We start from the raw sequence: 22,816 nt of genomic DNA, 5'->3' as shown, positions 1-22,816 counted from the left end.
TGGGCCCCACAGCCCTGTCGTTTTTTAAAATGAGCGATATTCTGTAAAATCGGTGTTCCAGTCTAGTGAAAAAAGACTCTCTGACAAAACTACTTTCGTTCTGTCTCAATGACAATGGATTTTCCTTGCAAGAGCATGCGGATAATTAAGAAGAGTGAGTGAGTTAATGCTTTACGTCACATCGGCAACATTTCAGCCATATCGTGACGAGAAATTATACATTTTTAATACATATATTTAAACTAAGTAAAAACCTGTCATCGATAGACAGTAAAATTACAAGAATATCACAGATTATTATTTAAAACCAGCATACAACTATGAAAAAGATATCACTATAAGCAACGGTACAATATATAATTAAGAAGATAGGAAATAAATGGAATATTCCTTGCCATCCTTGTGTGAAATAGGCAGTGGACGGGAACAAGTATTGTTTTCTGTGGTTTATTATAATTTGATCCCTGTAATCTACTGCCATTAGATTCCTTTCAATTTCACATCCACATCAGTGTATAATCAAGTAATGATCTCTCATTGGACGACAGTATTCTCCTTGGACGACAACAATTAGATGTGCTTTTGATACTATCTTTTTAACAAAATGTGTCAGTTCACTGACATACGTTGCGTTGTCTTAATTGATATCCGAGTAAACAAGGTTGCCCATTCATCACGCTATGTCGCTATTGTCTTATTCGCCAACATGAGATTCTGTAATGCATAAATATGTTCTCATAGATTGCCACTAAGACGTAAACCTGCAACCAAAACGTCTTTAACTTTTGTTCTAGTTTAACCAATAACCAAAGGGTGAGAACCCGTTTAAACCGTTAAGGAATTGGTCTGTGACATGCAGAATGGACCACAATATCCACAACCTCAGTGGATTAAACATTCTGTTGATATTAACCTTGATCACATCTAATCCGGGAACACACTCGTTTAAGTGAAGACCGTGGAGGCCTCCTCCAATTATACCGACCAGTGTGTTGTACGTAAAGTCAATACAATCCTTTTGTTTTGATATTCTTTTCATCCTTCCTTTTCTCCCATAAGGGAAAGGAAATATAATCTATTAGACAAATATCCGACATTAAATATGAAGCATATATAAGCTTCCATCCCATTTCCTATGAGTCTGAATGAACTGTATATTCTTCACGTCAATGTCTACTATTTCCCAAAACCCGACCTGGACACGAGTTCTGTGCACTCCCTCAACTGTTGAACTTAATTGTCTTACAACCGTCAACAAAAGTCTTTATACAAAACAGGTTATTCTATTCATTTCACAAGAGAGATGATCAATGGTAGCCTCCAGGATGTACTCAGCGATACAAACTAAACACGTAATTAATATGCTAATTGTTTTCACAATGGCATTGTTCTGTTTTTCCCCTGACTGGAGATTACGTTTAGTAAGTTATGTTTATGTTTTTGATAATGAAATACTTAATCTATAACTTTCATTGTTCATGTTTATACCTTTGAGACACAAATGTCTTTCTAATCAATATAGAACAATACTCATGTCATCAAAAACAAGCTTTTAGCTGTCGCTCGTATGCTATTTGAAGTCACGTTTTCTTGGCGCTTTCTAAACAAAGTTTCGACGAGAATGCTAATCGAAAGAAAACGATAACACACTATCAACCATTCCCCACCCTCCACATCAACACGAATCATAACCCAGTTTCAATCCAGGCAAAGGCACCGAATACAATGTATTTCCATTCAGTGACACAGCTGTAATTGGTCACAGAGAGATATTCACCTGTTTTTATAGTTATGTGACGGAACCGAGACGTTAGTTGCGTTTTAGCACATTTTATGACAGTTTTAGCGAATAAATATGTTTTGGTAAAACTTGAGTCTTAAATATATTTTTCGATAGTTGAGTATTTTCTCATTGTACATGGACAACATTGACAACCCGAAATGTGTTAAGTGGCTTGTCCCCAACGAGGATGTGTGAGTGACTAGTAAATAATACTCCAGTTATAAAACAGCTCGTCGGCTAAATGTGTGAGGAGAGCCCGAAGTGATGCAGGTCTCAGATATTGTCAGATATTTACCACTTTGGTGGAACCCAAGTGACACCTCTGCGCAAGGAATTGTTTCACCTTAGACGACTGGGCTACCCGCAACTCCCACCACCCAACCCCCCCCCCCCCCCCCCCCCCAACCTCCTCCCCCATACCACCCCACCACCCCACACACACACAAACCCGCAACGCCGTTGGTGTGTTACTAAAGCTCACCCCAGATGGTGATGAGGAGGGCCTTGAGGTAGGAGGTGAAGTTGATGACGATGACGATAGAGATGAAGAGTTGGATCCCCTGAGCCAGCATCACGCAGAACACCACAAGGAAGAAGTAGTGAAGCAGTGCCGCCACGGCAGTACACACGTCCTGGAACAGGTCACAGGGGCTACCATCAACACAAGCATTTCCATGTGGTTTTACAACATATGCGTTCTTCACATTGACGAAAGGCCGGTCACGGCTAAACAAACGTTCCTATAGTTAATGATCAGGCACATTTTGACGTTCATACGTTTTTCACGAGACTGTGTCTAGACATGACGTAAAATATGAGGGACAACTTCCATATTCCTGGGGCAACCATGGGAAAAACTACTGAATCGCGTTCTAATTAATCATTTCTACATTGTATGATCAACTACTTTTCGTTTGAGGAGATCATGTACAGGTGCAATGACTCGCCCCTCAGAGATTATGAACTGCAGATATTACCTATCTATTGACATAATATACCGTTGATATAATCAATCCTGTTTGCAGATTTGGTATATTCCGTTCGGGAATATGCTAAGGATCGAGTATCTTTTTACGGTAAAGTAGGGCAGATATTCCGTCTCGCGGAAATGACCTATCTTGGTTATAATTTTTTTTGTTTAAGATAATGTACTGCAGATACCACCATCCTGTTTGAGAATTACTGTCAAGATATAATCTTGAACACCTACGTTAAAACCAACTTCACATATTTTAAGATACACAATGAAACTAAAATACAATTCGTTTAATCGAATTCAATCAACTACACATACTGGTTAAATTTAACTTCGAATAAGTCAAACGTATTTCGACTTCGAGAAACACATACCTTGTTATCAGTGTAATTGGCCCCGGCTAGGAATAGCGTGTAGCTGATGATGAGAGTCGCGCACAGGTGCATCAGCAGTATGGACTTGATCCGTGACACCTGCGTCTTCACCATATACCTGCCGCAGACACATGGTATCAACACTAGAGTTATTGTTTTATGCCGCAGTCAGTACAATTCCGGTATCGGATGGCATAACATGAACATAACAGGCCCATGTTCTGATCCGGATCCTCATATGAACAACAGACCAAGAAACGATTGGTTAGTTGGAAAATCCAACCGGCACTGTCGTTGATTATAAATTAAAAGGTACGTTACCACACGGGGACTCACAGCAAAAAAATGCAGTGTCCGGGATACCTCCGGACACTTACCTAAAAAGCATCCTGGTATCCGGTGGCAGATACCTTGCCGGATACCAGATCCATGGTATCCGGTATTGGACACCTCACTGGAAAGCATGCCTCCTGGAATGCGGGTATCCGGCACCGGATAACTCACCGGATACATCAATGTGGGTGTCCAAGGAACCGGCACCGGATACCCCACCATGGATCTGGTATCCGGCAAGGTATCTGCCACCGCGTACCAGGGTGCGTTTGGGATAAGTGTCCGGAGGTATCCGGAAGGGATCCGGATACCGGAAACTGCATTATTTTTGCTGTGACTGGAATCTATTCTACCCGGATTCCTAAACGGCGAACTTAGATCTTTAAAAAGCCGATTCCTAGCAGCGCATTCAATACTACGACGTTTGAAAGAGAAATTGGCCTCTATTTTCATATTTTCATTACGACGACTATGGCCGTCCATGGGAAAAGAGGGTTGGCATTCAAGACAGGGATGACGACGGAATTGTAAAAGAAGGATATGTGGTAATATAGTATGTATTATATTGCAGGAACCTACCTCCAGACCATGCAGTAGATGATGATTGTTAGCAGCAGGAAGAAGAGGGATGTACAGCACCCGACTACAGATATCATCTCCAGCACAAAGCCGTGGTCTCCGATCTGGAATAATAATAATAATAATAATAATAATAATAATAATAATAATAATAATAATAATAATGATGATGATGATGATGATGATGATGATGATGATGATGGTGATAATCATAATTGGCTCGATGATTTTATTCGCAATGCTTGTAGTTTTGACACAGAGTCCATACATGGTACGAAGACGACTATGTTCGTCGTAAGAGGTGACCGACGGGATCGGGTGGTCAGGTTCGCTGACTTGGTTGATGCTGTCATCGATCACAATTGCGTGGATCGATGCTCATGTTGTCAATCACTGGATTGTCTGGTCCAGACTCGATAATATACCGACCGCCGTCATATAGCTGGATTATTGCTGAGTGCGACGTGAAACAACAAACAAACAAAACATGATATGACCCAGAATATGTAGTGGGCGTCATGGAAAATGACAAATTCATAATTCTTTGAAATAGGCCCGTATGCAGCCTTAGACCTATCCAGGCCAACAAACATGGTCATGTTCTTTTTGATAAATCCAATGAAATCATTTATATTATTGAGTTTTCTGTCCCCTTTGACACTCATGTGATTGATAAGATTGAGGAAAAACATTGCAAATATGCGGACCTCGCTTTCGAAATGGCACGCTTGCATCCCATGTACCAAGTTGTCCAACTCCCTATTGTTCTCGGTGCCTTAGGTTTGGTACTTCCAAATCTGTTGACTGACATTTGGAGAGTTCTACAGCCCTTCTGACAACCTGGGTAACGCAAAAGGCTGCAGTGGTTGGGAATCTTCACATTCTCCGAAAGGTTCTTGGTGGGTTTGACTAGGCAGCGCTTCCTGGGAGAAGTCCCATTCGCTGTCGGGGCTGCGTGTAGAGGGGGCAAGGGCCGTAAGCTGATGATGAGCCTAACCAGCCTGAATGTGCCAGGATCACCAAAGCCCTCTTTGCTGTATTTTGTATTTTAATCTGTACGTAATAATGAATCAAACAATATTGACTCCACGTGCAACTCCTTGATCAAATAATATCGACTTTCCAGACTCACGGAACTGGAACAATTCATAGGTTAGGCTAAATTTAGAATATGAATAAGGTGGTTGTGTTTAGCAAACTCAACGGTGAATGTGTCTCTAGTATTATAGTGTATGATAGTACATTTCCGATGCTCCATTGCTACAGTTGGTTGTAGACTATGCCACTGATGCAAGATATATAGCATGCGAAGTCCAGTCGTCCAGATCGCCGCGATTCGCTGTGCAGGGGCGTGCAAGAAAGAGATGATCGTGAGTTCGAATCCCGGATCGCCCTGATTATGTGTCTTGGTTTACCAGCACCATACCCGTGTTCGTGGTACCCAATGTGGTAAACGTCTGAAACCTGCATCACTTTCCGCTTTCCTCCAACATCAAGCTGACACGCGGTAATATGACCGCAATATTGTTCAAAGCGGAACCACGCGCTCATTCAACCACCCCCTCACTCTGAACAAACAAAACAGTTACTTACGTCTGTATCCACTGGGCTCATTAGAATAGCAAAGTTGGTGGTGTGATTACAGCCACACACTATGACGTCATCATCCCGTGACATTTCCCAGCATCCCTTTGTTGCCCAAAGCCCAGAGCGGGAGTACCGTTGCCTAGGATACGAACATGCAACATATCATTGCGTCATTGCGGAAACTTTATTGTTAATAGAAAACCTAAAAATGACATAAATCCAAATCTTTTCTACTGCAAGAGGCCGCCTCCGTGGTCTACTGGTAGAGCGTCCGCCTGGAGAGCGGAAGGTCCGGGGTTCGATACCCGGCCGCGTCATACAAAAAGACGTTAAAAGATGGTACTTATTGTTACCCTGTCTGGCGCTCGGCATTACAGGGGATGTTATAAGGTTAAAAGTGCATCTCAAGAACATTAGAAAATGGTATCAAATAAAACCGTTACAGCTGCAATTAGGAGTTGCATTAGATATAGTTTGTGACCTAATTTCAGATCTAACTTTTAACGAATCAAAATGAGGTATTGTGACATGTGACAAAGACAGACCAGGCCCGAACACTATAAAATGATACTTTAACATTAGGAGAATGAATGAATGAATATTGTTTTACGCCGCATCAGCAATTTTCCAGCTATTCACGGCGATTAACATTAGGAGAGGAGAGCGCGGTTTGCAATCGATCGAGTCGAATCCCGATCGTTCTAAGTTTTCCCTATTTAATGACGAGTCTGGCCGGTCTGATTCTGTCCTGTATTGATAGATGGACTGAGAGTAAGTAAAACTATGTGAGTATAAAGCTGGTGTTGCGTTTCTTTATTATGCGAGTATGAATGCTGATAGAGACAACTTGGATAAAGCGTCGTTAGACCACTCACTCCTTGACGGAGTTAGGCGCTGCGGACAAGGCGAGTGGCAAAGTCATGGCGTAATTGACCATGATGACCAGGAATGGCAATACATTTAGTAACTGTAGTAGGGTCGCACTTGACGCCCGAAAGCAGTTACGACAGAGCTAAAACAAGGACTGGTCGGCTCGGAGTCAGTATACTGTGTCTGAGTTGGTTATCAAACTGCGGCATGGTATCTCAGTGGACGAGCACTATAAATCGACATCAGTCAGAACTAGTACAAGCAGCCACACACACACACACACACACACACACACGTGCATGCACGTCGCTATAAAAGTGCAGTAATCTTGGACGCGACGTTAAACCCCAAATCACCACCTCTACTGCAAGAAATGTGACACTTACGACTCGCTATAGTCTAGGAAGCTGCACACTGGTTGGGAGTTCATTCTCTGAAAGGAAAGCGGAAAGGAAGTCATTCCTTAATACAGAGAGATTTCACCAGGGGTACAAGGGTAGGTGACAGGGGTATGAAGAGACACGAACAGACAAAACGATGATCGATATGAGCATCAATCTCCGGGCTCATTTGAAGTCAAATACAGTCAAACATGCTTATGACCAAAGGCATCGATCTATCGTATTAACGAACTTTAACGAACCATTTCAGATGTTACAGAAAACATTGATGTCTCCATCACACTCCTCGGGCACCAAAACATTAATTCGAAAGAAGTATCATACTTATGGGAACATAATTATGAGCATCATCAATAAGTGATTTTACAGTGTAACTACGTACATTGACTTGCATGGAGAGATACAGCGGTGGGGTGAAGTTGACCGGCCGGGGGTACACGTTGAAGGACATGACCCTGGAGACCACGTCCCCTGTGGGTGGGTGCTGTTTCCCCGACGCTGACATGTCCGCTATGTCCTCACTGAAAGATGGGTGTCTGGGGTAGTTCTTTGCTTCTACTTGATTACCAAAGACTCAAATAAACATTTATTTATAAACCCATATTATTTTCTTGTAGCAGCCGAGTCAGTCTAGGAGCAAAGTTAGACGACACGCAGAGAGCTCAGATCTTGAGTACATGTTTTGTAAGGTTTTTTATCCCTTATATACCTTTTTGTTGAGTTTGTTTGTTGTTAAACGCTGCACTCAGCATTATTCCATCAATATGACGGCGGTCTGTTAATAATCAAGTCTAGACATGACAATCATGAGCATCGATCAACGTAAATGGGATACAATAACACGCATCAACCAAGTCAGCTAGCCCGACCACCCGATCCGGTTAATTGCCTCTTACGACAAGCTAAAGACCAATCCTAACCAGGACGTTTGACCACTTGCACAAGGCTGGTTGGGCAAAGAGCAGGAAAATAGCTGTCGTCCCGCCGAAGGACGGGTTCGATCCCCACAATGTGTAAACAAGGTCGTGATAAGGCTGAATATTGCTGAAAGCGGCGTTACACAATACTCACTCACTTACATGTACCCATGTACATATTTCATTATTTCACAAGTACAACATCGTGTATGTAAGGGTATATCAAACTTCACAGGAAGAGTGTCATGGGCATGTAACACAGGACATCCATTATTCACTTGTGTCTTTTGTTAAAAAACTGAAAAAGGATACCCTTTTATTTACCGTATCTGATAACCCATCCGATCAATGAAATGTTTTGAGGAGACACTTGAAGCGTGTTTACCTGACGAGTGACCTGCCTTCCATGGTGACATTCCCCAGCAGCTGTCCTTGCATCAAGGCACTGAGAGACCGATAGATCACACCACTGAACCAGGCCCGATCATCTGCAAATAAGTGAAGGGTTTTAATCAAAACTAATATTTATACAAACTATAGGAATTGCCACTTAAAATGAAATAACGAAATACGCAATTATCATGCATGCTAATACTTACATAGTGAAAACAAGCCAGACGGAATATTACTTACAGTATTGACCAAAAATGCAAGAAATATTATTTTTGCTAGCTGTACACATCACCGTTGAGTTTTGATCACGTGGTTACTATCCGGGTAAGGATCGGCTGTCAGGTGACTGCGAGCGGTTATATTTAGCAGCGCGTGCATCTCGAACGAGGTGGTGAGGACTGCCACCTGGTGCAAAACGACCCAAGTCATGCCCAACAATGGAAGTTCAAAACTAACAAACCCCGATCTTACTGCTTTTTTGGAAAGTGATATTTGACGGTACGTTAAGAGATGCACGCATACCACTGTCGTCTCTGCTAGGTTAACACCATTGATGAAGCAAGTTAATGTTAACTGCTAAAACTGGAGTTCGAGGAGACGGTTCTTCTGAGGAGCCACAGAGCTGGTTCCCTTAGATTCAGTTATCTTTCATCCTTTAACTGATACATTCACTGTACACACTAACATGCATGTAGTGACACTAATGGACACATCTGATTCAAATCCACGGCAAGAGACCAATCGGATGTCGGTTGATGTCTTTAGTTTTGTTGGTCTTTCTCGTTTTGTTTGTTGTGTTACGATTCAGTCATTTGTACCAAGATGACAACGAGCTGCTATATTCCTTTTAATTAAATTTAATTGCACGCCTTACCCATGTCAGTTACCTTTTTCAGTTGCTTTAAAAGAATACATTTTACAGAAAATCAAAGATGGCCTCTGAGCGACCATATTGAAATTTCCAGAGCGATCAGACGAAGCTTTTCCCGTTTCCACTAAAAAAGGGCACATAAAAGTCAGATGACATGAAATTTCCCGAGGATTAAACAAGTTACATGTGACGTGTGAACGTCACGCTGCTACACCTACGCCGCATGTTTTGGAAGGACTCCTGCTGCATCCGTGCCGAGGAACTTCTCTCGCTCACCCAGGAGATGCGATTAATCTCCATCTCTGGGAAGTTGACCTTCTCATCTCGTACCCTTCCAATCTGCACAACTGTGTGAAATAACAATGCTAAAGAAATTAAACGGAATTGTTGATTACTGCACAACATCCCTTAAAAGGATCGACAGATTGCTTTTTATTTACCGTTTTATACTTTCTCATCGCCTGACAAAGTTTTATTGCCCACAAAATTCGAAACACATTTGTGGTTGTCGACACAACCCCTACCCGCATAACTTTGACAAAGCTATAGATTGCAGTAAAGAAGACGCAGTTCAAGCAATCTTCATACGCTGCTTTAAGCATTTTTTTAGAATCGGCAAGGGGCACCAAATATGGGGTTTACCAGTGTTGGGAGTCGAACCCAAACCTTCGATGTAGTTAAAACGCTTTAACCACTAGGATGCCTTACAGTCACGAGCGCAATTAGGTTTCAGGAAGTACTTGTTCATGCAGAACGAAAAAATAGAGAGCCTCCCTGAACTAATTGTTTAACTGTTGTGGTCTACTGAGCAGTGACGGTATGTGCAACTCACATATATTCTCTGTGCTGATGGTGACGTTGAAGTCCGCCCCGGATGAATCCTGTGTAGCTGCCCTCTGGGCGGCGAGTTGCAGTATTGTGTCAACTGACCACAGCAGTGACTTAGGGCCACGCTTCTTCTGTCGAACAAATGTTTGAAATGTCGAAAACACGTTACACTTTCCAATCATGAGTAAAATACATTATAATACTACATAATACTACGGTACTACAACACGGTAACGTGTAGCAATCATATCTGGTCCACTGAAACAAGTGGTTAATAGAGTAACGATCTACCATGCCTAGGACGAGGACACACGGCCAACCACGTCACACAACTACTTACGACTACTTACGTTGTGTCGGTTCACATGTCACTGAGGTACTTCTGACACGGAATGCTCATAATGCACTTGCCAGAGAGGTTTGCCTGATGGTGTCATCAAATTAAAATGTCAATAGTATAATCAAATGAAAATAGACAACCCAAAATAGTCCGGTTTTCGATCGTCAAAGACACCTTGACACTCAATATCTTCTCATGTTTAGCAGATAGTTGTGGTTGTCCACCCACCTTTCATTACCAATTATCCAACTATATATATACATGTGTTGTAATCAACCCTCAGATCGTTGAAAAAAGGGACCATGGGTATAGGACTATATCTATCTATTATTCATTGTCAAATACGTCATGCACATGCACTGTGTGAAGGATTTTCCCTTGGGATTCATTCCTGTAAATGCACCTCAAAGACTCAATTCAGTTGTTATAGGCACTGTTATGAGTCTCATAAGAGACTCGTATGTTGCTTTGCAGTTTCAGAACAGAAAGAAGATCGGTATTGTAAACTAAATTGGTTCAAATGATAAACACTAAAAAGTACACCCAAAGCCCTTTAATTGGTATCCATTGAAATGGTGCTTCAGGAATATGGGATGATTTACTGATCAGGACCCATGAAGATGCTTGTCGTAAGAGGCGACTAACGGGATCGGGTAGTCAGGCCTGCTGACTTGGTTGATTGATGCTCATGATATTAATCACTGGATTGTCTGGTCCAGACATGATTATTTACAGACCGCCGTTATATAGCTGGAATGTTGCTGAGTGTGGCTTTAAACAACAAACCAACCAACTTTACTGATCAATTATAAATTAAAAAGAACAATTAAAATTGGTTTTCAAAATATGTGTATTACAACATGTGTAATAAATAAGATTGCAGCATATCGAGTAATGTGCATACATATCTTCATGAAGACATTTCAAACATTCTTTGATTTCTGTTCTGTAAACTTGGTCTTTTTACATATCAATACTGTGGTAATTTCCACAAAACCACCAACAATACAGATTTGACCAAATTTCAACAGCTGGTGGCAGCTAAAAACAACTGCCAATTCGTTGTGACATAAATAAAGTTTTGTTCCTTGTTAACCGTCGGGCCAGTTGCATTAGATCAAGCATTTGTCATATGATACTTACTTGTACATTGAGCTTTTTCCACTTCTCATTATCAACACTTAATACAGCATCTACAACTGTGACCATTTTCTGTAAATATGTAAATATAAACACATGTAATCAGGTAAGTATGGAGCGAGTGAGTTGGTTTTAACTCAGAATTGAAGTAATACTACGGCGTGTCAGCCTTATCAAGGATCCTGATACGTCTAAGCGAGTCAACTCTGCACCGCGAATTGCGGCGCCTTCGACGACTGGCCCAACGTTTATATGATCAAACATAAACATCACTATGATATTATTACCTGTTAGATGTATACACATATCCGAAAAAAGAATTTATTCAATTTAATTTGTTGTGGCCTTCAAACCCAAAGGAAAATAGAACTGTCAAACAATATTTATCATCAGCGCGTCAGTTATGTTCTAATTGGACGCCTTTTACGGCAACTTCAGCAACCCATGCTTGCCGTAAAAGGCGACCAACGGGATCGGGTGGTCAGGCTCGGTGAATTGGTTGATGCATGTCATCTGTCCCAATTACGTGGATCGAAGCTCATGATGTCAATCACTGGATTGGCTGGTCCAGACTCGATTATTTACAGACCGCCGTCAGATAGCTGGAATATTGCTGAGTGCAGCGTTAAACAACAAACAAACAAACACACAATCTAATTGGATGTTCACACAATTCCGCTATTGAGATGACGATGATGGCATACAAGGTTTTCATTTGTGATCCCCGGATCCTCACTTAGTCGGCTCTTACACTAAGCATTGGGCGCTGCCCCGGAAATCTCAGGGAGGGCCTATTTCGTACCTTAACGTCATCTGGTTCCACGCTACGTCCCCCTTCTCCTTGGATATATCCCTCTGCAATGATCTCCAGCACTTCCAAGATGACATCAATGTCGTTAGACGTCAGCAGTTCCGTGTCGTTAGCAGACTGTAGGTCCTCCAGGACGTCGCCAAGGGAGCCTTTTAACACCCCTTCTTTTGCCTGTATCGCCTAAATAGAACAATCGTGGATTTTATATGCGCATCAACATTAAGACGTGGGAATGGTTTCATGCTTCACATTAATTATCTTGTGTATTAAATATCCATTCTTTTATGTTATTTACCATTGACCCATTCTTCATCATAGCTTTGTTGCGGAAGTAACGTCACCCCTATCGCTTCCTAATCACATATTTTCTCTTGCTCTTGAGATTAATTTGATTGGACGACTATGTTTTGCGTCGAATTCGGATCGGACTCAGAACGAAGGCGGTTGAGTTGAGTTGAAATGGGGTTTAACGTCGCGTCCAACATTATTGCACTTGTATAGCGACGTGCATGCATGCATGTGTGTGTGTGTGTGTGTGTGTGTGTGTGTGTGTGTGTGTGTGTGTGTGTCTGCTTGTTCTAGTCAGGATTGATGCCGATTTATGCTAACCCACTGAGATACCGTGACGCAGTTTAACATGAATACCCCACTCAGAAACGGTATACCGACTCCGAGCCGACCAGTCCTTGTTTTAACCCATTAATGCCGAGCGCCAGATAGGGTAACACCAAGTACTATGTTTAAGGTGTGGTGGTGACTTGGTCAAGGGTATTTATCAAAACTGGAAAGAAGATATAATACACTTTATATAGGAGGGGTTTCGTGAAACCTTATTGTGTAATTGTCCGGCGTATAGCGATGGAGGGCACCAAGAATAGCCATTGTACCCATGTAGAGAATCTGGGATTGATTTGTTACGAGAGAACGATTTAACACACCACCCTTAGCATCAGGCACTGTTTTAGTTAGTAATATTGATAACACAAGTTAATTTTACACAGCCAAGGGGAAGTTGCTTACAGTTTGAAGGGCAATGTCTAGTGTAATCTGACGGCAGTTCGTGTCGTAGTCGGCATTGTCCCACTGACCAAGAAGATTGCAACGTCGTGAAGACGTTCCTGAAATCGCATTTCATAAAGAAAGGTTTAATTGATCAAAAAGGGTATTTTGGAAGCATGACAAATAATGAATAAAAACAAGACAGTGACATTTTATTTATTTCAGTTTGACAACAGTGTTGTTTTGAGTGAAGAGGCTAGATGGGTGAGACATCCATGATATCCTAGAATACAGATTCCTATGTTGGGAATCAAACCAATCATGCATTATGAGTTTCAAGAGAAGCATTGACAACTGAGCCCCTGAAGCCGTTCATTGTAATTTTACTACATACTGCACTGACCCGTGAAGATCCGGGCTTGAAGAGGTCTTCCGGAAAAGGCGACTATGCTTATCGTAAGAGGCGACTAACGGGATCGGGTGGTCAGGCTCTCTGGCTTGGTTGATGCATGTCATCGTATCCCAATTGCACGGATCAATGCTCATGATATTAATCACTGGATTGTCTAGTCCTGACTCGATTATTTACAGATCGCCGTCATATAGCTGGAACAGCGGCATTAGACAAAAATCAAACAAACAAACCAAAAAACACTGGTTATCATCTTCACTACATGCATAATTACTTTACCTTGTAATTTCATGGGACAATCTGACATTATGCTTTCTCCAATCGGTGTCTCCAGCCAAACGATGCCAGAACCGTCCACTTCTCCCTGACACGTGCTCATACCTGATAAAACAAACAATAATAATCATACAGTGAGAGCAAGCTGTAATTTTTATGTCACCAAGTTTTCAGATTCATATCTTTCTTCATTGTATCGGATATGTTGAATAATCTGAATTGAATGTGGTATCATCATTGTTGATATTAACTCAGGTGGTCCAGACAAAATGTTGATCATGACACACAACAGACATACATACAGTACTTAAGGTTAACTCGACGGAAGCTTCGTGGGGACTCATGATCAGGGTTAAAGCTTTTCTCCAGCACTACATTTTTGTCGTAAGAGGTGACTAATTGAATATTGGATCGGGTGGTTGGGATTTGTTGTTTTTTGTTTGTTGTTTAAAGCCGCACTCAGCACTATTCCAGCTATATGACGGCGGTCTGTAAATAATTGAGTCTGGACCAGACGATCCACGCATTAGGGACCGATGACATGCATCAACCAATTCAGCAAGCCACCCTGAAGACCACCCGATCTCGTTAGTCGGCTCTTACGACAAGCATACTCGCCTTTTAGGGAAAGCATGTGTTGCTGCAGACCATTTCTACCCCGGTTGGGATTTGTAACGTGGTTGAATGCTTGTCGCGTTACCCGCACGACGTCGAAGGATGCTCGTTATTGCAAGTAATGATTAATTTCTGTGGTAATACAATTGGAATATTGATCACTGCGCTCTTAAACAGCAAACAAACAATTCGACGGAGTTTCCAGGTGAACTGATACAAGTTCATCGCGGTTACAGTAAGTACAAGAAGCGCACGTAGAATATGACACTTCGAGGCGTGAAGATTGTCTTATGATCTCAGGGGCAAACAAAATAAAACGGCAAAACCTTCATCCGAGGCATAAACACGGAGCCACGACGAGCACACAGATACGTAAACTTATGAGAAACAAATTTGAAAGTGTCACACATCACATCGTTTACATGGCAATACATATATTATATGCACACTGTTACGTATTAAAATATGAATAAAAATGTCAGAATCAAAACATAACCTCACAGATGATTGATAACCACACATATATTGCTGTAGAAATATACATATACTTAGTCAAATTAAAAACTTCACATTTTTGAAAGTAATCCCATATATGACGGACAAATGTATCAGAGAAGGTAATTTATAATCATTAATGTCCAAAGAGGGATTTTAATTAGCGGTGGTAACCATAATTCTTTCCAAGCAACTACGGTATTCGGTAATAACATCAACAGTTTAAATCATAAGTCCCAAGCACGAGAATCTGATGGCACACAAGTTCAGTAGCGTGTATGGCCACCATGTGCGTTGATAACTGCCACACAACGCCTCCGCATGGACCATGTGATGCTTGTGAACACATGATTGGGAAGACGACGCCATTGTTGCTGCAAAATGGTGCCAAGATCTTGCAAATTCTGTGGTTGGTTCTGGAGAAAGTGCAGACTTCTGCCAAGAGCATCCCAGACTTGTTCGATGGGACTGAGGTCGGGAGACCTTGACGGCCAGTCCATGACGTTGACCCCAGCATTCTGAAGGAAATTCCTTGGCAAAATTGCTGTGTGGGGTCTGGCATGTGCTGCCATAAAAGGCAGAAGTACCTGGTCGCGGTAAGCAGCAGCGTTGAGGTTGCCACGGATGACAAGAAGCCTGGAACGTGCATTGCCACAGAAAGCACCCCACACCATGACACTTTCGACTCGAAATCTGTTCACGGCACTGGGCGTAACGTTCATGACGGCGCCTCCACACCCTCACCCTACCATCAGCAAATCGAAGATTAAATCGGGATTCATCAATGAAGACGACTTGATTCCAATTCCTCTGAGTCCATCGTAAGTGTCGCTGTGCCCACAATTGACGTTGACGTCTGTGTAATTGAGTCAGAATCGGCCCGCAGTATAGCCGTCGTGCTTGAAGGTGAGCAGTTCTCAGACGGTTTCGAACAGTTTGTGCACTCAGTCTACCCCTAAACAATTCATTTCTGGTTGATGTGGCCGTCAAAAATCGGTTACGGAGGTGACGTAAGACAATCTGACGATCCTCTGCATGTGACGTCACACGTGGTCGACCTGGCTGAGGGCGATCAACGGTGGTACCCGTTTGCTGTACACGCGTCTGTAAATCATAAATAGTCCGTCGACTACAACCCATCGTCCTTGCGACTTCAGCTACGGACGTTCCCTTCTGCAACATGCCGATGGCACGTTCACATTGCACATTTGAAAGGAGTGGCATGACAAATGGCCGTTAAGACTTTTGTTTTCTTGTGTTTTTCTGTTTTGTTGATGACTGCTAACAAGTATGGCTGAAAACACGTGCGGTATTATGGCCACGTGACCAGTTGCACGTGAAAAACCACTTTTGCCATTATAGTGCTGTGCACATAATTTTGATCGATTCACCTGCACAAAAACGGGTGTTATCTTAAGACAATACGTGGCCATTACTGTTTAAATACACAATAAGGGCCCACAAAGATAACTGGTCAAAATGTTAAAATTTTAGGATTGTGAAGTTTTTAATTTGGTTCAGTATATTTACGTTTTACATTTCAGGGATGTTAGCTTTACAAATTCGTCATTCGTCACTGATGTTTACGTCCATTATCTTGCAAGAAGTGCAATGTCTCAATCTTACTGATATGTCTTGATTAAATGCTGGACTAAAGTTGATATTGGTCCCAACTAGTCCTCGCATATACAAGATGTATGTTTCACGTTAAACCAAAAGATGAAAACACACTTTGAACAAATTGTCAGTTTCCCATTACATTATCCATAGTCCTGTAGTCGAAAATTATCCAGCCGCTACTATGACTGCAAAGTGGCATTTAAATTCCGTGAATAAATTCCTTTTTTTTGCACTACAGTTAAGAATATCAATGGTATATCACAGCCTGTGCACAATTTAGCTTAGACAGGACAAAACAATCGGTGGTTCATGTCGTCGGGAGAGGATTAAGATTTTTTTCACCAAACGATTGTTACATTTTGATGTCAACAGATTTCATAGTAGCCATATACATTTGACGAGGCGTAAGGGTTACAAATGATTGATCGAACATTAGTACTGTGAGTAAGTCTGTGTTGGGAATCGAACCCGGACCTCCAGTGTCTGTCTGTCTGTTTGTCTGTGATGAGCTAACAACACCTCGCCACAAGGCTACTCCTCCGCCTGGGTTTGTGGGGGATTGAGTATATTTTAAAACAAAAACTAAAACAAAAGCAGTATACTGATGGGCCATGAAAACCCTCGGATGTAGTGGGACACGCACCTGGTGTTAGCTGGTGTACTTTGACAACGTTGCTGTAATGCTGCCCCATGTTGTTGAACCCCTCACACACGTACTCCGTGTCGCCCACCAGACCTTGGACAGTATACGCCTCCCTCGACACTAGACCTGGTAGGTAAACATATACATGTATATACATGGTATCACACCATATTCTATTATTCCGCATATACATAGCATCACACCATCTTCTATCATCTATGGGGGCGGTCGGGTAGCCTAGTGGTTGAAGCGTTCGCTCGTCACACCGAAGACCCGGGTTCGATTCCCGACATGGGTACAATGTGTGGAGTCCATTTCTGGTGTCCCCCGCCGTGATATTGCTGGAATATTGCTAAAAGCGGCGTAAAACCATACTGACTGACTAACTCATCTTTGTATCGAGGATGACATTCATTTCTCAGTGGAATAATACATGGCATTATAAGATTTTATGGATCATATACAAACAGGCTGTGTAAGAGTATAAGAAGTTTCAAGAGCAACAAATTCAAGAACCTTTTTTTTCATTAAACTTGGTATTGATCTTTTATTAAAAAAAATTTTAAGATAATTATCTGATTGTTTGCTTTTTAAATATTGACAACAACCTTTCAAAGTATCAATGTCATTATGTTAAAGTATCAACGAACTCACCTCTGCTGACCGACACCCTTGACCTCTTCCCGCCTATAAGTCTGTACCATCTCACCTCTACCTTCGTGTCCGGGGGGTCGTCTTGGACACAGGTCAGGTTCACCGCTGTGTCTCCTCGGACATACACGGACGGAGGTCTGGCAACCACGTGGGGTTTACTGACCACGTGGAGACCAAGTGTCCGGTCCTGCTTGACCCGGACATTGCCCTCACTTCCGGTCAGAATGCAACTGAACTGACCTGCAAAAAGGTTATGTCAGTTATATTATAGTGAAGTAAATAAACGATCATCAATAATCTACTTACTATCACCGATTGGAAATGTCTATAAGGTATGTCAAATTAGAGAAGAGAAACTTCAGACATATTTAAGAGTATATCTATTAACGTTTGTAAAGTATCTGAGATATGTCCAAAAACAAATTGTTGTTGGTTTTGTTGAGTTTGTTGTTTAACGCCGCACTCAGCAATATTCCAGCTATCAGCTATCTATGGCGGCTGTCTCTAAGTAATCAAGTCTTGACCAGACAATTCAGTGATTGACATCATGAGCATCGGTCCATGCAATTGGGATACCATGACATGCATCAATCAAGTCAGCGACTCTGACCACCCGAACCCGTTAGTCGCCTCTTACGATAAGCATGGGTTGCTGAAGACCCCGGTATTCACGGGTCTAAAACAGGAAGTAAACTACCCTCGTGGTGTAATACTCTGCATCAATAATCCATTATGCATTTGCCTCTGATGTAAAATCCTCATACATGCCTCCATACAAACATACAACATACAAGATGTAAACAATTATACTCAGGGGAAAAACCATGTTCCATGGGTAAGAGTGTCAACGAGCCTATTTCAAAGTCTAGTTTTCAAGGGAAACTTTGATAAAGATTCGTGGACACTCTTCGTGGACAGATTCTTGCCTTGAGAAGATGTGGGGAAAGTCACTGTACTCATATCATTATTTTAAGAATGTAAAACCCTCCTCTCTGTGCAGTTTTGAACTTTATTGGTGTATAGTTATACATTCCACATTATTGAGGCACAACTGTACAAAGAGAAATACAGTTTAATAAATGAATTTCTGTCGCCCATGGATCCCCTTGACATCTTTGCCATCTATATTGTCTGAAGACCGATCAGGAATGTCATCTAGTTCATATCATTGTTGTTATTATTATTATTACTACTCAGCTGTTAATAAATGTACGTGATCATAGTTATGGCTTTGATCATAAATTCTAATTGAGTTTGTTGTGTGAGAGTGTTGGTATAGTTTCACTTCGCTTGTATCAGTATTCCAGCAATGCACATCTAACACTGAAGTACACATGTATTGATATCAAACATTGGGAAGGAGGGTTTCATCTAGCACTGTAGTACTGATATCAAACATTGGGAAGGAGGGGTTCATCTAGCACTGTAGTACTGATATCAAACATTGGGAAGGAGGATTTCGTCTAGCACTAAAGTATCGACATCAAAAATTGGGAAGGAGGGTTTCGTCTAGCACTAAAGTATTGATATCAAACATTGGGAAGGAGGGGTTTATCTAACACTAAAGTATCGACATCAAACATTGGGAAGGAGGGGTTTCGTCTAACACTAAAGTATCGACATCAAACATTGGGAGGGTTGGGTTCATCTAGCACTGTAGTACTGATATCAAACATTGAGAAGGAGGGATTTATCTAACACTAAAGTATCGACATCAAACATTGGGAAGGAGGGGTTCATCTAGCACTGTAGTACTGATATCAAACATTGGGAAGGAGGGGTTTATCTTACACTAAAGTACTAATATCAAACATTGGGAAGGAGGGGTCTATCTAACACTAAAGTAACGACATCAAAAATTGGGAAGGAGGGGTTCATCTAGCACTGTAGTACTGATATCAAACATTGGGAAGGAGGGGTTTCGTCTAGCACTAAAGTATCGACATCAAACATTGGGAAGGAGGGTTTCGTCTAGCACTAAAGTATTGATATCAAACATTGGGAAGGAGGGGTGTATCTAACACTAAAGTATCGACATCAAACATTGGGAAGGAGGGGTTTATCTTACACTAAAGTATCGACATCAAACATTGGGAAGGAGGGGTTTATCTAACACTAAAGTATCGACATCAAACACTGAGAAGAAGCGTTTCATCTAGCACTGTAGTATCGACATCAGAAATTGGGAAGGAGGGGTTTATCTAACACTAAAGTACTGATATCAAACATTGAGAAGAAGCGTTTCATCTAGCACTGTAGTAATGATATCAAACATTGGGAAGGAGGATTTCATCTAGCACTAAAGTATTGATATCAAAAATTGGAGAGAAGGGTTTCATCTAGCATTGAAGTAATGACATGAAACATTGAGAAGGTTTTTTTTATCTACCATTAAGGTAACGATATCAAACATTGAGAAGAAGGGTTTCATCTAACACTAAAGTATTGATATCAAACATTGAGAAGCAGGGTGTCATCTAGCACTGTAGTATTGATATCAAACATTGGGAAGGAGGATTTCATCTAACACTAAAGTATTGATATCAAAAATGCAGAAGGTAGGTTTTATTTAACACTTAACTATTGGTATCAAACAGTGAGATAGAGGGTTTTATCTAACATTGAAAAAAATATATAAAACATTTAGAAGGAGGATTTTATCTAACCGGCATCTCTGTGAAGTATTGGGTTGAACTTAAACACGCCAATGCTCTTGCTCCCTCGTGTAGTGTAATTGACTCGGAAACGATCGGTGAGGCCAAGGGTCACATCCCGACCGGATATAGCCCACGTGAACGACGGGTCCGAGAACTGGTCAGCTTCACATACGATCTCAACGTATGTTCCGTTTTCAAACAACGAATTCGGGGGATCAGTGAAAAGTTTTATTTCCTTTTTTATTGCACCTGTAGCAAGAAAATATACACCATAAGTATATACTGTCTGGAAAATGTCACTGAAAACCCCTCCTAGAATAGCGTATATTCGGAAACCATTTACATACATACTCACCGACAAAAGAAAATCAAATACCATATATTTTGGTTAATATATGAAGAATTACTCATATTTAAGAGATATTAGATTGGTTCGATGTACAAACGAACATACTGTTATGTTGTGTGAACCGACACTCATCAACGCATCCACGTGACGTCATAGGTCCATGACTCGTGATAAGCGTGTAAAGTTTGGAACTCACGTGCAGCATTTCGTGATAACAATAAAGACACTCCGTGGTAACACTTTACTGATTGTTAGTTTTGTCATTAATTGGTACACATTTGAAACATCTCTTCTTAACGTACATAAGTCTCTACATGTTTTTATGGTTCGAGTTTCTTTTGGCTGCGAGTATATATACTAATATATTGTAAAATTATATAGACTACAGTCTATGAAATCTTTTATTACACAATACATTTCTCTTATCTAAAATGATTTCTTTTCCTGGTGCTGTGTTATCTGATTGACTTGTTTTTTACATAAATTTAGATTTATTTTTCATTACATACTTTGTTTTCATTACATACTTATATTCCACAGTCCGGTGTAGTACTATAAATTTATACAGCATTCTCATCCAGACAAAACAGTCATGCAACTGACTTTAATGTCAATTCACTCTTTATCTCAAATTACAAGAACTCGTATATAGTTTAGGACGAAGTAACGTTCCCATATAACAATGTAACATTACTCTGGGACCTTGACTAGGTTTTTTTAATCCGTAAGACTATAGTATGTGCCGTCTTATGAAATTATGTTAATTTTTGATGACTCATAGAAGCATATACGTCTGTCTCTGTGGCCATGCATACACATTACATTAGCCTAGAACAAAGCAATATTGACGGTGCCTGATTAAGGGTTAAACAATCCACATATATCCATTCATATAAGTGATATATTTATCTTGATCTAACGTGAATAAACTGTTACCTTCAAGCTGTATGTCGAATCGTACCGACTTCTGTATATTACCCTGGCCATCCACGCCAATGATTTTGATAGCCAAGTCAGATTTGTTCAACGAATCCAGTGACGACAACAGATACAAGAGCAAAACGCCAGGCTTCGTATCAACTCGAAAGTATTTCGATGAATCCGAAACTATAAGCAAATTACGGAATCAGATTAGAGGACATGTACAGTTCAAATAGCAGGTCATATTTCAAACAATACCAGTTTGAGTGTGTCGGGGAAGGGATGATCATGTCAATAGAGGATAATACAATCATGTCAGTTGTCAGTGGTAAACAGAAAAAGGATCCGGATGTTCTATCAACAGAGAGAACCACTCTATTGTTAGTTGTCAGTGGAAACAGAAAAAGGATCAGGATGTTCTATCAACAGAGAGAAACACTCTATTGTTAGTTGTCAGTGGAAACAGAAAAAGGATCCGGATGTTCTATCAACAGAGAGAAACACTCTATTGTTACACATGTAGTTGTCAGTGGAAACAGAAAAAGGATCAGCATGTTCTATCAACAGAGAGAAACACTCTATTGTTAGTTGTCAGTGGAAACAGAAAAAGGATCAGGATGTTCTATCAACAGAGAGAAACACTCTATTGTTAGTTGTCAGTGGAAACAGAAAAAAGGATCCGGATGTTCTATCAACAGAGAGAAACACTCTATTGTTACACATGTAGTTGTCAGTGGAAACAGAAAAAGGATCCGGATGTTCTATCAACAGAGAGAAACACTCTATTGTTAGTTGTCAGTGGAAACAGAAAAAGGATCCGGATGTTCTATCAACAGAGAGAAACACTCTATTGTTACACATGTAGTTGTCAGTGGAAACAGAAAAAGGATCCGGATGTTCTATCAACAGAGAGAAACACTCTATTGTTAGTTGTCAGTTGAAACAGAAAAAGGATCAGGATGTTCTATCAAC

At 41.1% G+C, this 22,816-nt stretch overlaps 1 protein-coding gene across 3 annotated transcripts in view; it reads right to left on the bottom strand.

The window, feature by feature from the left end:
* The window catches only part of LOC139474456 (adhesion G protein-coupled receptor L2-like), a 42,411-nt gene that overhangs the window by 13,783 nt on the left and 5,812 nt on the right, over positions 1-22,816 (bottom strand). For 2 of the 3 annotated variants that reach the window (XM_071257490.1, XM_071257491.1), the window contains exons 4-20: positions 21,860-22,030; positions 20,584-20,823; positions 17,918-18,157; positions 17,264-17,389; positions 13,894-13,995; positions 13,224-13,321; positions 12,195-12,383; positions 11,396-11,464; positions 9,917-10,043; positions 9,303-9,431; positions 8,206-8,308; positions 7,286-7,424; positions 6,889-6,935; positions 5,639-5,771; positions 4,046-4,149; positions 3,134-3,251; positions 2,265-2,415 (exon numbers count right to left, since the gene is read on the bottom strand). In XM_071257490.1, coding sequence (XP_071113591.1) covers positions 2,265-2,415; positions 3,134-3,251; positions 4,046-4,149; positions 5,639-5,771; positions 6,889-6,935; positions 7,286-7,424; positions 8,206-8,308; positions 9,303-9,431; positions 9,917-10,043; positions 11,396-11,464; positions 12,195-12,383; positions 13,224-13,321; positions 13,894-13,995; positions 17,264-17,389; positions 17,918-18,157; positions 20,584-20,823; positions 21,860-22,030 — 2,286 coding nt within the window. The remainder of the gene's footprint in view (positions 1-2,264; positions 2,416-3,133; positions 3,252-4,045; positions 4,150-5,638; positions 5,772-6,888; positions 6,936-7,285; positions 7,425-8,205; positions 8,309-9,302; positions 9,432-9,916; positions 10,044-11,395; positions 11,465-12,194; positions 12,384-13,223; positions 13,322-13,893; positions 13,996-17,263; positions 17,390-17,917; positions 18,158-20,583; positions 20,824-21,859; positions 22,031-22,816) is intronic. The other variant, XM_071257492.1, reaches the window with a different exon arrangement.

This window comes from Haliotis cracherodii, unplaced genomic scaffold (genome assembly GCF_022045235.1).
Source record: "Haliotis cracherodii isolate W230 unplaced genomic scaffold, xgHalCrac1.p SCAF_3, whole genome shotgun sequence".
Taxonomy (NCBI): domain Eukaryota; kingdom Metazoa; phylum Mollusca; class Gastropoda; order Lepetellida; family Haliotidae; genus Haliotis; species Haliotis cracherodii.
The sequence above is the reverse complement of the archived record's forward strand: the minus strand, read 5'-3'. Positions and strand labels throughout refer to the sequence as shown.